Raw genomic sequence first — 13,964 nt, forward strand, 5'->3', positions numbered from 1 at the left:
TTTGCTTGGATCCACCATCAACACTCATGGAAGCAACAGTCAAGAAATCAAACGACGTATTGCATGAGGCAAATCTCCCGCACAGACCTCTTTAAAGTGTTGGAGAACAAAGTTTGAGGACTAAAGTGTTTCTGACCCAAGCCATGGTATTTTCAACAGCTTCCTATGCATGTGAAAGTTGGACAATGAATAAAGAAAACCACAGTAGAACTGACGCATCTGAGTTATGGTGTTGGAGAAGAATTTTAAAGGTAACATGGACTGCCAGAAGAACAAACAAATACGTGCTGAAAGAAGTACGATCAAAAGAATGCTCTTAGAAGGCAAGAGAACTAGACTCGGTCTCTCACACTTAGGGTTTTTATCAAGAAGGACCAGTCCTTGGAGAAGGACATCTTGCTTGGTAAAGGTCAGAAAAAAAAGAGGGGGACCCCCAAAGAGGTGGATTGGCACAGTGCCCGCAGCAATCGGTTTAAGCATAGGAGCAATTGTGAGGATGGCTCAGGACTGAGAGGTGTTTCGTTCTATTGTATGGGTCAAAAATGACTCAACAGCACCTGATAACAATAACAAGGCTCCAACTCAAGGGTGACCCCATGTACGACAGAGCACAGTTCTATTCTGGTATGCATGAGGTCACTATGAGTGATAGCAACTGGTTTTTGGTTTGGTGTCTTTCCAAGCATGCAAACTCAGGGTCTATGTGTAATAAGGATAACTGTTTTTCTCTTGTGTCTCCACAGTACTTTGTAGTACAAAGGCCAACTAATTTGATCTCCTATGCATTTCTCTAGAGCCCTGGTGACATAGTGGTTAGGCACTAAATTGCTAACCAAAAGGTCAATAGTTCAAACTCACCAGCTAGTCCTTAGAAGGAAGATGTGGCAGTCTGTTTCAGAAAGGATTTACAGCCTTGGAAACCCTATGGGGTAGTTTTACTCTGTTCTGAAGGGTCACTATGGTATCAGAATTCACTTGATCGCAGTGGGTTTGGCTTTTTGATTTATGATGTATTCCTCCAGCCTTATCACATTTTAATTTCAGGCTCGGTCTTGTCTGAACAGTCCAATAGTCTTGCCCCATACTATAGACAGAGGGATTCATCTATAACAGAAAATCTACCCATTTTACTTCCTAGCTTAAAGGCCTTTAGTTAAGGTCCATATCCTTCCCATGACACCCAACATCCTCTATGGCAGTGTCTATCACTGTCCATCCAGATGCTTTTCCCCCCAGACATAGCATACGTCTTCTTTCCTGCCAAACTTCTGTGGCTCCCTAGCAATTCCTGGGCCTCCTGCCTCTTGTCTTTATTGTTTCTGTTGGCACACCTTTCCGGCTTAACTCACTGTACTAATTCACAGCCACTTCCCTCCATTCTGCTGAGGCATCAACGCTTCTTCTTTATCCAATCCCCAGTGTTACCATGGTAGTCTGGGAACAGGTAAGTGCCTTAATAGGTGATATTGACATTAAGTAGTTAAGTGCCTGCCTGCCCACTAGCCTGCAAGCTTGCTGAGGAATGGGATGGTGCAGCATCTAGCGCATAGTAGATGCTCTATTAATGTTGATTAATTAAACTGATTAATAAGCAGTTTTGCTGATGTGCTACAGTCTGCCCCTCTGACAATCATTGTCTTAATAATTACACATTTTGATAGGGATACATTAATGAGGTCCTGATGAAGAGAAGGAACTTGGGATTTATGTTAAAATTTTCAATGAGATTTTGACTTGCCATTTTCTTTAGCACGACCTATTTTCGGGGAACACGTCTTTTGATCTTGGGTCTTTTGACCCTACTGGGCCGAAATAGTAGTGGTTGTGTGCCATGCTTCCAACACATAGTGACCCTGTACAGGGTTTCCGAGGCTGTAAATCTTTATGGGAGCAGAAAGCCTCATCTTTCTCCTGTGGAACAGCTGGTAGTTTCCAATTGTGATCTTGGGGTTAGCAGCCCACTCTACTACAGAACCACAGGCCCTTAGAGCTGAAATAGAGCAATTCCTTAAATTTTGCACTCTATTCAGTTTGGAGTCCTAGTATGGCAATGTAGGATCATTGGACTGCTAACCGTAGGCTGGAGATTCAAACCACCAGCTACTTCTTGGAAACTATATAGGGCTTGCTATGTGTGGAACGGATTCGACGGCACTTACACTACAACATTCATCGGTTAGGTTCTTATGTTTACCACATTTGACATAAAATAAGACTTGCCTTCAACACTGCTTGACACCGCATCTTCTACAGGTTAAAGTCAATTGTCAAAAGTGCCAAGTGGAGTTTCTTTGAACGCGAAGTGATAATGAAAAGTTGACTAAACATGTGGCATGTAGAGTTCTTAAACCTTCCCAGATTCTGAACCAGGTTGCCCTTCCCATCTATCCCCAAGGCCCAAGAGTAGCCCCTGGTACCAGCTTTACCAGATCACTTTCCCCCAGATGGGTTTGCACCTGCATGCCCCTTGCCCTTCTCCTAGTCATCTCTGCTGGACAGCGCATCCGGGATCACGTGCCCCTGTCCGGTTCACCGCCCCCAGGCCCAAGCCAGTCCTGGCCTCCGGGCAGAGGCCGCTCGGATCACGCGCGTCCCTGCGGCCCCGACCAATGGGCTGGCGGCGCCCGCATGACCCGCGCTGGCGGGAGGGCGTGAGGAGGCAGGCCGGGTGCGCACGCTGCCGGGTCGTATAGCCGCCTCTGCTACCTCCGGGACGGGAAGTGAGTGGCCGGGGTCCGGAGTGCGATCAAGCCAGTAAGTGGGTCCCGCGGCTCTCTGCACCCGGGACGAAGCATGGCGGCCGCCAAGGTAAGCGTCTGCCCCTGCCCGGAGGAAGCTTGCCGGTCGAACCTAATTCAAGGGGGACGAGAGGCATGGGTGCTCACGTGCACCTCGGAAAGCAAATGAAAAGGGGCTCGGAGCTGCTGCTTAACCTGGTAGCTGCGGAAGAGGAAGGTGACCTCCCCTCTCGCATATCCCTGTGTAACTGATTCGGGCACCGAGGCTCGACCTTGCATCAGAAACTTTGCCGGCTGGGCCCTCCCATTTGGCAGGGGAGGGGAGTCGATGCTAGACGGGTTCCCAGCGGGACTGAGTCTAGGTTGGCGAGGTGAGGATCAACGGGCACGATCTGTGCATGGTGCTCCAGGAGTAGGCGCCTAGCCTACCCCAGCGCAGTCCTGCTTCTGACCCCGGTTGTTGTTGACCAAGACTTCTTCCAGGGGCGACAGCCGGGGCTGAAGCCTGATCCTATCAGGTTTCAAGGGCTCCGCCCTCCGGCGGGTGGAAGTCACCTTGATTTCCGTTTTGGAAACTGCCCGGGAGTGTCGGCCTGCTTGTGGGTGTGCGCTAAAAACTCCAGACTCACTTTTCCTTTTTTTCTTCTCCATCACCGCGTTTGCAACACTTAACCTACCCACTTTGGAGCGTTTGAGAGGCTTCTCTTTGGAAATGATAAAACAGATTGCCCTAGGAGCATTCCTGTGAAGCCCTATTTAAAAGGATTTCTGTACAATATGAATCATTCACGAACTCAGAGAAAAGACAACTTCGATACGCTGACCTTTCCACTTTCACCCTTTCTTTAAACCTGGACACCATTTCACTCTTTGGACCCCTTTCCAACTTTTCTGACAGAATACCACATTTAGACCCAATCACTTGAATCATTGACATTTATTGCTTTTAATTGTAAGTTCAGGGAGACAGCCCTTTAATCAAGCTTATACAATTTCTTAGCTCATTTTAAACATAGTGAACTTAAATATGCGCAACATTTCAAACATTTGTCCTTAATCAAAACTCTGTGATAACCTCAAGAGGAAAACATGGCCAACACATCATATTCCTATTTATTCAAGCTAACTAATCACATTTGCAATGGAAATTGTAAGCAGACAAATATATTTAAATGCTGTTGGATGACTTAAGTCTCTGCAGGCTCCCCAGATCCTCAGGCTTCTTCATGTTCCTAGATTAAGTGGCCTTTCCACTTCCTGTCATTTCCCTTGAGTTCTATCCTTAAGAGTGTGCTTTGGGGATGTGTGAATGTGTACACACAGGCACATGTAATCGTTCTGCACAGATTGTTTTAGGATCGCCCCCCAGGAATTCTTTTATTTATATTTTTGGAAGCTAATGCTTCTGGACCCCGGTGTGGTGTTGTGGGTTAGTGTGCTGGACTTCAAGGTCGGTTTGAATCACAACGTTGACAACTCAAGCTCACAAGACATTTCTGGGAAACCTTATACAGTATCACCATGAGTCAGAACCGACTCGGCTGCACTTAACAACACCACCACAGTCCAAGAAACCAATAACCTTTGACCGTCTTGCATTAAGTTTTCATTTGGCAAGATTTCCTATGAATTCGTTTCACAAGTTGACTTATTCTAGTAGAGTTAGGTGGGCATTTAGTTGTTGTTAAGTGCCATCGAGTCGGTTCCCACCAATAGAAACCTTTTATAGGGTTTCCAAGGAGCAGCTGATGAGCTTGAACCGATGACCTTGTGGTGCAAATCAACTTTGCAGTTTAGCGCATTAATCCAATCACACCAGGAATCCTAGGTGGGAATAGATATGCATATTCCTTGGTCATTAAAAACAAAAAAATGCAGATGAACTAAAATTTTTTATTTAATTCGGATGTAAAGTAAGCGAAGTACTGGAATTGAATTTGCATATACACTGAGTAGAAGACTAACAGATCAGCTAATAAATACATTAAGTGACATGGGAACGAGTTCAACTTCTTGGTTGTATTTTTATTAAACTGTCACATCATATCAAGAAGGGCAGTTGATATTTAGCCAAATAGAGAGTCAGGAGAAATGAAACATTTAATTTTTAGTATTTGGAAGCTTGTGTTTTTGTTTAGTTATTTAAGTTCACCTTTTTTGGAGAAGGATTTCTTATGGCTCACGTCATCTGTACATATATTTATAACCCAACAAGACATTTCAAAATCAGCTTGAGTAGATGAGAAAAACAGGATAAAGTAAAATGATGCCAGGACTAAGGTTAGTGGAAAATGAGTGTATGTTTGCTTGAAGTGACTCTGAATTTTCTAGCAGCCAAAACGATGATGAAACCATCAGTAAGGTAATTCACAAAATCAGTAACTTGAGAGTGAGAGGTCTCCTTGTACTACTCAGGCCAGTTTCTCCTCGTGTCCCATAGGTTGTGGGCTAACTATATACACAGCTCTTTCCTTGACCACAAATATATGTCTGTGGGGTCCACAAGGCCATTCCTTATAATGTTCCTCATTGTAACTCAAGGAAAGTGCAGCGAATATGGTCTTGAAAGGTTCTCAAGTGGAGCTGACCAGCTTAGTCCAAGAATGCCCCTTACTGAGTTGCGTTGGGGCACCACCCTTTTTGGATGCTTCTGTTTGATACTAATCAATCCTGGGCAGCCATGTTAAAGGCTGTGCTCCTTGCCTTTTCCTGGAATGTAAATATTCAGTGTTAACAGTTAACCCACAGAGCCTCAGCCTTAACAATTTCCTCATCTGGGGTAGATTTGACATTCCCTCTTCAAAGTTGAAGCATCTGAATTGAGGGAGAAGTTCACATCATTGGAATATTTAAGAAATTAGGCCAAGAATTTGAAGACTCAATGCTCACTATACTTAAATGTGTTAGAACGTTTCATCAGATATGATATTTTCTGCTTGGAATCAGCCATAGCTAGCAATTTCTTCATCTCGACCATTCTTACTTTCCTTGTTTTTTGTATTTTTTCAGTATTAAATATTGAAGTCCCTCTTGCTTTAAATAATTAAAGTAAGAAAACTGAGAATCCAATCTTTGATTTGCTTTTTATTTTCATTTCTTCCATGAAAACTAATTACTTACAGATGCAAGAGGTATTTATTTTTTCATGACGTAGCAATGATCTGGAACACTTTGTATTTTTTAGATTAACTCTGTATTAAAATGACTTTTAAAAGACTATATTTTAGTTAGCTTCAAAAATGCATTTGAACAAATTTTTTTATTATGAATTGAGTGAAGGTGTACAGAGCAGATTATCAGTTTTACTTTGAACAAATCCTACACTTTGTTTCATTTCAGTAACAATACATGTAACATCAGTTTTCCCAGTTACTCCCTGTGGTTCTTGTTTCCATTCCACCCTCCTTCCCAACCCTAACTTTTTCCTTAGATAAATGCTACCTTTTTGATTTTGCATTATTGACCATTTCAAGTAAGCATACCTCATTGTTTGGTGAAGTGTCTGTTCATGACTTCTGACCATTTTAAATTTATATTATTAGCCTTTTTGTTGTTGTTGAGTTATTGAAGTGTTCTATAAATTTTAAAGATTATTCCCTTGGGCAAAGGAGTATGTGTGAAGCAATGATGATTTTCTTTTGGACCATTTCCTGTTTGAGGTTCATTCAGCTTCTTGTATCTTCTCATCTTTCATGATGTTAAGGAACTTTTCTTCCAACAACTCTTTGAGGGTTTTCTCTGTGCTTGTCTTTTTATGTTTTGGAATTCTAATCAATGTTTCTCTTCATGGTATGCCACATAACTCTTAGGCTTTCTTCAGATTTTTAAAATTCTTTTTTCTGATTGTTCTTCTAGCATACTATTATTAAGAGATTTATCTTCAAGCTCACTACTTCGGGTTTCCATTGCTTCACATGTACTTCTTTGCCCTTTCACTGTATTGTCCCTTTCTGAGATCTTAATATTAATCTTCTGCGTTTCTAATTGTAGGTTTTGTGCTGTTTTACAATTTGCATTTCTTTTGTCTGTCTGTTTTTGTAGTGTTTTCCTGAATTCTTTCTGAAGTTTTTATTTATTATGTTTTCCTTGCTTTTTTTGATCTTTCTATCAGTCCTTTGAAGGTACCTAATTTTCATTATTTTGAATTATTTTTCTGTTAGTTTATTGCCTTTTCCTCAGAAATGTCTTCTGGCTCTGCATCTTGGTCATTTGTTTGAGCAATTCTTTCTTGTTTTTTCATGTGAGCTAAAATTCTTTGCTGTCTCTGGGGCATTGTCAGATTGTTGTATTTGTAAAAACAAACAGTGCAGTTGTTGGGCCTGGAAGGGAGAAATCTTGGGGGGTGGGGCTTCTGAAATTCAAGGAGCTCATGAGGGGGCTGTGGAAGGGATGTGACAGCAAAGTTCCCGGCCCTAGATAGCATTCCTGTTGGCCTCAGTGTTATCTATGTTCAGTACACTCAACTTGGAAGTCATTCTTGGGGGCCCTTGATGGAGCTGGTTTTAGTCTGTTAGGACCACAGGGAATCTGGGGGCAGGGTAACTAGTTAAATACTGGTCTGGTGACTCTGTGGGTTTTGTAGATGTGGAGCTGAGCCCAAAGTAGCACACCAAACGAGTGCAGCTGGCCCACACCTCATGCTGGCGTGGGTCCCACCCATACGACTCTGAACTCCTGGAGAGCAGGGTCTGTGCTGTGGGTGGATGAAGGTGAGATCTGGCCACACTCTGGTTACCAGAGGAGCATGGGGAACTAGAAGAAATCCTACGCGAATCTGTTTCTGTTTCCCACTGCCAAAGCTGCTCACAAGATGATGGAGCCTCATCTAGCCAACTGTTCACCAGTCAGTCTCCCTCTCTCACCATCCCTACTTGACTTCTCTTCCTAGCAAGCACTCATCTTTTTCCCATGTAGCAGCTGATGGATTTGAACTGTTAACCTTGTGGTTAGCAGCCCAATACCTAACCCACTATGCCACTCTCACTCCTTCAAAAGCAGAGATGTTATTATGTTGTTGTTATGTGCTGTTCATAACATAGTGACCCCGTTCAGGGTTTCCAAGGCTGTAAATCTTTACGGGAGCAGAAAGCCTTGTCTTTCTCCCATGGAACAGCTGGCAGTTTCAAACTGCTTACCCTGAGGTTCGCAGCCCGATTCGTAACCACTATGCTACCAGAGCGCCTTAAAAGCAGAGATAGATATGATAAAAGCAAAGGGAGAGAAAGAGAAAAAGGAGGAGTAGAAAGAATAAACAAACAAAAACAATGAAAGGAAAGACAAGGGGGCAGATGTTGGACCCAGAGAGGAGAAATTTTTTTGTGGGGGAGGGAGGGTGCTCTTTCCTGCCATGTAGCTCACATGGTGGGTTGGGGAGGGAGGGTATAGGCCTAGCTATTGTCTATCTTCAGGACATCCCATTCAGAAGTAGATCATGTAAGCTCCAAAGTAGCTGGGATCAGAGTCTTCAAAGCTCAGAGGGCAGCCAAAGGCAGGGTGACTGACCATTTCCGCTAGTTCAGGGCTGGCCAGGAACAGCTCTGCAGGTCTGGAGCGGGGCTCACTTGAATCCAGCACCAGGAGTGGTGCAGTTAGCACCCAGTTCACCATGACGTCGCTCACAGCTACACAACTTGCAGCTCTGATTTCCCTGGAGACCAAGAGCTGTGCTGGAGGTGGACAAGGTTGCAGACTGGCTGTGTCTCTCCTCACCAGGTGAGTTGGGGAAGAACAAAGAGTCACACCATTCTGGCCTCAAGTTACAGACATGCATCTGCACCAACTTTGCTTCCAAAGATGCTTGAAAGAATTCAGGAGTTCACCTGTCTCTCTCCTTTCATGTGGTCTTCTATATCTTTGTTGTAGAGTGTCTGTATTGTGTCTGCCTAATCTGCTGTCTTGTGAGAAGTCCCCCAAAATGCAAGTTTAACAAGTAGTAATAGAGAAATCATCCTTTTCTTTCCCTTTTTATTGTAGGGAGCATTTCCTCTTTGTACCTGGTTGATTAGCTATACACTAAAAATGATGAAATTAAATATATGACATCGTTAAAAATGAGATTTTAGTGAACTGAGTTCAGGCAGCACAGATGTCAGGCGTCAGATTGGACATGGACTGAAAATTTGATTGAAATTAGCTCAGAATTTAAAGAAAGAAATTATGGGACAAATTAAATCTCTAATAATAATGAACGACTCTGTGTGGCTTGGTAGGATCAGCACTGGACTCTGCATCACAAGGTTGGCAGTTAAACCCACCAGCTGCTCCTCAGAAACCCTGTACAGGTTTGCTATGAGTCCAAACTAACTCAGCAGAACTTAATAACAGCAGTAACAATAATAATGAAATTTGGTCTGTAAAATTAGTGCATTGTGATATTGGCTTTCCATTTTCATATGGGTTGGTGCCATTACTATTGACTTATTTGATGTTCCAAGCATGAGGCTAAAATGAGCTTTTGCCTGGTGGTGTGGAGGGTGTGCCTTATTGTGATAATATAATCTCCGTAGCAAATAAGTGATATGATTTATTGACTGCTGTCTCTATGGGCATTGATTATTGCACAAAAAGAAACCTTATCATATATAATCTTTTCCTTAACTAGCTCAGTGCCATGTGTTGTCAGTGTTCCTCAAGTCAGGGTAGGTCACACTGCTTTAAATGTTACTCAGCAAATTGAGAACTTCTGAGGATGGAGGTTGAGAAGCAGTATGTCATGTAAGAAAATCAGGGAGCAACTCTTTTTAGCATGGAATTCTTAAAAAACAAGATTGCAGAAGGAGGTGTAACTCCTTCCTAGTGTGTCCACCTTTCCGACACTTTGTCTTATGGCCAAACAATTTAAATTTTAGATGAGCTGCTTTTTCCTTTTGTGTTCTGCTCTTCATGAGAAACAGCAAGACCCTCAGCAAGATGGTTTGACTCAATGACTGCAGCAATAGACTCAACCATAGCAGTGATTGTGAGGATGGTACAGTGTTTCCTTCTATTTTACACAGGGCCATGTGAGTTGAAATTGACTTGGTGCTATAGGATAAGCAATTAATCAAAAGGCTGGTTTAAATTGCAAGACTGGCGATTCAAACTCACCAGCCACTGCTCCGAAACCCTATACAGGATTGCTATGAGTTGGAACTGACTCAACAGTTCTTAACAGCAACAACAATAACAACATGTCTGCTGAGAGTATTGGCAGTTCTTTATCTCCCTGCTTAGCATTCGCTGAAAAAGAACAACAAATGCCTATACTTCCTATTATGTTTCCTTGGATGCTTTTATGTGAGCCTTGTAGGCCAGGAATGTAGGAGCTGGTAGGTGACTCTATGTGTGTCTTTCTTGGTGGTGGGCAGGGTATGATCTTGTCTCATGGATGTAATTCCCATAACAAAGCATTTAGCAGCAGCTGAGTAGAACTTTTTCATGACGTGCTCAACTAGAACCTCTTTGTTTTTTAATAGTTCTCTGTTTAATAATAACAGCACTTAAAATCCTGAAATATGATTGGACATAATCGTTTTTATGTTGGTGGCTCACTTGATACTGTGATAAGCTTACCAGGAGAGATAAAATAAATCCCTATTTTAAGGGAAAACAAGATGGTTGTGTTACTTAATGAAAACTAAGGAATTTCTCTAGACTAAGCATACTTAGGACATATTGTTAGGAGGGACCACTCGCTGGAGAAAGAGAACATATTCGGTAAGGTGAAGGGTCAAAGAACAAGAAGAAGACCCCCAGCGAGATGGATTGGCAAAGTGGCAGCATCAAGGGGCTCAAGTGTTGCAACAATTGTGAGGTTGACACAGGACAGGGCAGTGTTTCGTTCTGTTGTGCATAGGGTCGCTATGAGTTGGTTCTGACTTGATGGCACCTAAAAACTATAACAAGCTGTATTTTAAAAGTATTTTTGTTTTTGTTATGTGCCATTGAGTCGACTCATAGTGACCCCAAGTGACACATTAAAACTGCTCATAGTACTCTCTTGGCTTTAATCTTTATGGAGAAACCCTGATGGCTCAAGAGGCTAACACTTGGTTGCTAACCAAAAGGTTGGCAGTACAAGTCCATTCCCCAGGCAGTCTGCCCCCATAAAGATTATTGTTGTTGTTAAGTGCCTTAGAGTTGGTTCCGACACATAGCGGCCCTGTATAGGATTTCCGAGGAGTAGCTGGTGAACTTGAACTGCCGACCTTGCAGTTCATGGCTTTGCAGTCTGGCGCATTAACCCGCAGCACCACACCAGGATTCCCCCATAAAGATTACAACCTTGAAAATCCACTGGGGCAGTTTTACTGTGTCTCAGAAGATTTTCAAGAATTGAAATTGGCATGATTTGGGTTTAGTTTTGATTTCAGAAACTTTTCAATTTAATTTTGTTGTTGCTGAGAATATGCACAACAAAACATGTAGTAATTCAACTGAATTTACCTGTACAATTCGATGACATTAATTACATTCTTTGAGTCTTGCAACCATTCTTGCCTCCCTTTTTCAAGTTGTTTCTTCCCCATTAACACAAACTCCCTGCCTCCTAAGGTTCCTATCTGATCTTTCTAGTTGCTGTTGTCGAGTTGCTTCCATATAAACCCACTGTCACAAAGTCGATTCTGACTCAGCAATCCTATAGGGCAGAGTAGAACTTCTCCTTAGGGTCTCCTAGACTAAACTTTCATGGGCTCAGACAGCGTCATCTTTCTGCTATAGAATGGTTGCCTTGTGGTCAGCAGCCCAATGCTTAAATTAAGGGCTTCCTTAATCTCCTATGTTGTTGTTAGGTGCCATGGAGTCGGGACCAACCCATAGCGACTTTATGCACAGCAGAACGAAATACTGCCCAATCCTGGGCCAGCCTCACTACTGTTGCCACGCTTGAATCCATCGATGCTGCTACTTGGCCAGTCCATCTCGTTGGCAGTCTTCCTTTTTTTCTGTGACCCTCCACCTTACCAAACATGATATCCTTCTCTAGTAACTGCTCCCTCCTGACAATATGTCCGAAGTATGAGAGACGAAGGAAGTTTGGCTATCTTGGCCTCCAAGGAGCACTCTGGCTGCACTTCTTCCAACACAGATCTGTTGGTTCTTTTGGCAGCCCATGGCACTTTCAATATTCTCCTCCAACACCATAACTCAAACGCATCAGTTCTTCTACGGTCTTCCTTATTTACTGTCCAGCTTTCGCATGCATATGAGGTTATTGAAAATACTATGGCTTGGGTCAGGCACACCTTAGTCCTCAAGCTGACATCTTTGCTCTTCAACACTTAATCTCTTATAGATAGTTCTTTAAAGAACTTAATGCTCAAGGCCGGCATTTTATATTCCTTACATTAAACTAATTCATTTGGTTTTAAGACGATGTTAGGAGATATTTTTGGTTTAACATTTAATTTTTTATATTTTTTAACTGTGCTTTGGATAAAAGTTTACAGAACTAATTAGTTTTCCACTCAACAGTTTAGTTACATATTTTCCCATGACTTTGAGTACAGTTCCCTCAATGTAGCAGCAGTCTTCCCACTTACTCTTTGGGTTCCCCATTTCCAGTCATCCTTATTTTCTGCTCTTTCTTCCTTCTGGGCTGTGCTTCTGGGCAGATGCTGCCCTTTTGGTCTTATGTGGTTGATTGGACTAAGAACCCATTCCTTCTTGGTGTTATGTCACATTATAGGCATTTGGCTGAAAGTTGATTCCCTCAAGGTGGGTTCAATTCCAGGGATAGAAAATGTCTACGGGGCACCATCTTGGGGTTTCATCAGTTTCTGTGAGACTAGGACGTCTGGTCATTTCTGTGATTTTTGTCCCCTCCCTCTTTGCTCCTGTCTTTCTGTTGTGAACCTGTCTATTGTTTGGCTGAAAGTTGATGCCCTCAGGTGGGTTCAATTCCAGGGATGGAAAATGTCTAGGCCACAGTCTTGGGATTTCATTAGTTTCTGTCAGACTAGGACATTTGGTCATGGTGATTTTTGTCCCCTCCCTCTTTGCTCTGGTCTTTCTACTGTGCACCTGATCAGAGTCGTCTGTAGTGGTAGCTGGACATCATCAAGTTCTGGTCTCAGGGTAGTGGTCCATTAGTTCTTTAGACTAATTATTTCCTTGATTCTTTGATTTTCTTCACTCTTCTTTGCTTGGGATGAGGAGATATCAACAGTTGTATCTTAGATGGTTGCTTGCAAACTTTTTAGACCCCAGTTACTGCTTACCTAGGTTGGCTGTAGAACATTGTCTTTGTAGAGTAATTATGTTAGTTGATTTAGGTGTTCCCTGAGACTATGGTCCTTTGCTTTCAAGCGCAGTAACTCAGTCTCCAAGGTGTTTGGAAGTATCTAAGAAGTTTCCATACTTGTGCTCCCTATGTGCCCTGTCATATATATGAATATATAAAGGCAAAATTTTTTGCTACAAAATCATACAAACCCCCATTAAACAAAAATATCAGAATGTGAAGCTATTGTGTGTCAACCTACTACCCATTTAAGTCTACGCGCCTGAAGGTAGTGTTTTCATCTAATATAAGCTTCCTGGATGGCACTGTAGGAGCAGCATTGCACTGCTAACTATAAAGTCAGGGGTTCAGGTTCACTGGCCACTGTTCAGATACTCTACTGAGGTCACTGTGAGGTGGAACTGACTAGACAACAACAGCAAGTCTTCCCCCAAAAATTCTGCGTTCTTCAATTTATACTATGTCAAAATTGCAGTTTTGGCATTCCTGAATGACTTGAATCGTATTCCTTTTCAATGGTCTTAGAGTTTGGGGAACTAAAAGAAATCTGAATGGGTAAGATCAGGGCTGTAGGGTATAAAGGATAAAGTTTCAAATAGAAATACTCATAGGACAATCCTTGATAGCCTCAAAGAGTGAGCAGGTGCATTGTGGTGATGGGAAAAAATTCTTGGCACAACTTTTTTTTTTTAAGTTTTTATTGCGAGGTTTACATGGAAGAACATCAGCTTTACACTCATCCTGTCGTATTTTGTTTCATTGCAATGATTACAATCCCCTCCACGCATCATCAAATAACCCCAAAGGGTACACCACACAGGCTCACCCTTTCCCCACCACCCCCACCCTCCCTTCAGCACACAGCTCCTCTCCATCCCTGAGTCTAGTGTCCCCAGCTGCTCCATCTGCCCATGTCATCGTCTCTGTCTCCCTGGGTAGGGTCCCACTCTCCGTTCTTCTCACTTGATGGTCCCAGGGACCTCTGCTCCTTGGTTGCAAAATCA

General features: G+C 42.7%; 1 protein-coding gene across 1 annotated transcript in view; it reads left to right on the forward strand.

The window, feature by feature from the left end:
- Positions 1 to 2,608: 2,608 nt before the first annotated feature.
- Positions 2,609 to 13,964, forward strand: part of SLC25A13 (solute carrier family 25 (aspartate/glutamate carrier), member 13) — a 273,994-nt gene continuing 262,638 nt past the window's right edge. Inside the window, exon 1 of the mRNA XM_006834264.1 lies at positions 2,609 to 2,808. Within this exon, the coding sequence (XP_006834327.1) occupies positions 2,794 to 2,808 (15 nt within the window). The 5' untranslated portion in view covers positions 2,609 to 2,793. The remainder of the gene's footprint in view (positions 2,809 to 13,964) is intronic.

This window comes from Chrysochloris asiatica, unplaced genomic scaffold (genome assembly GCF_000296735.1).
Source record: "Chrysochloris asiatica unplaced genomic scaffold, ChrAsi1.0 scaffold00010, whole genome shotgun sequence".
NCBI classification, from domain to species: Eukaryota; Metazoa; Chordata; class Mammalia; order Afrosoricida; family Chrysochloridae; genus Chrysochloris; species Chrysochloris asiatica.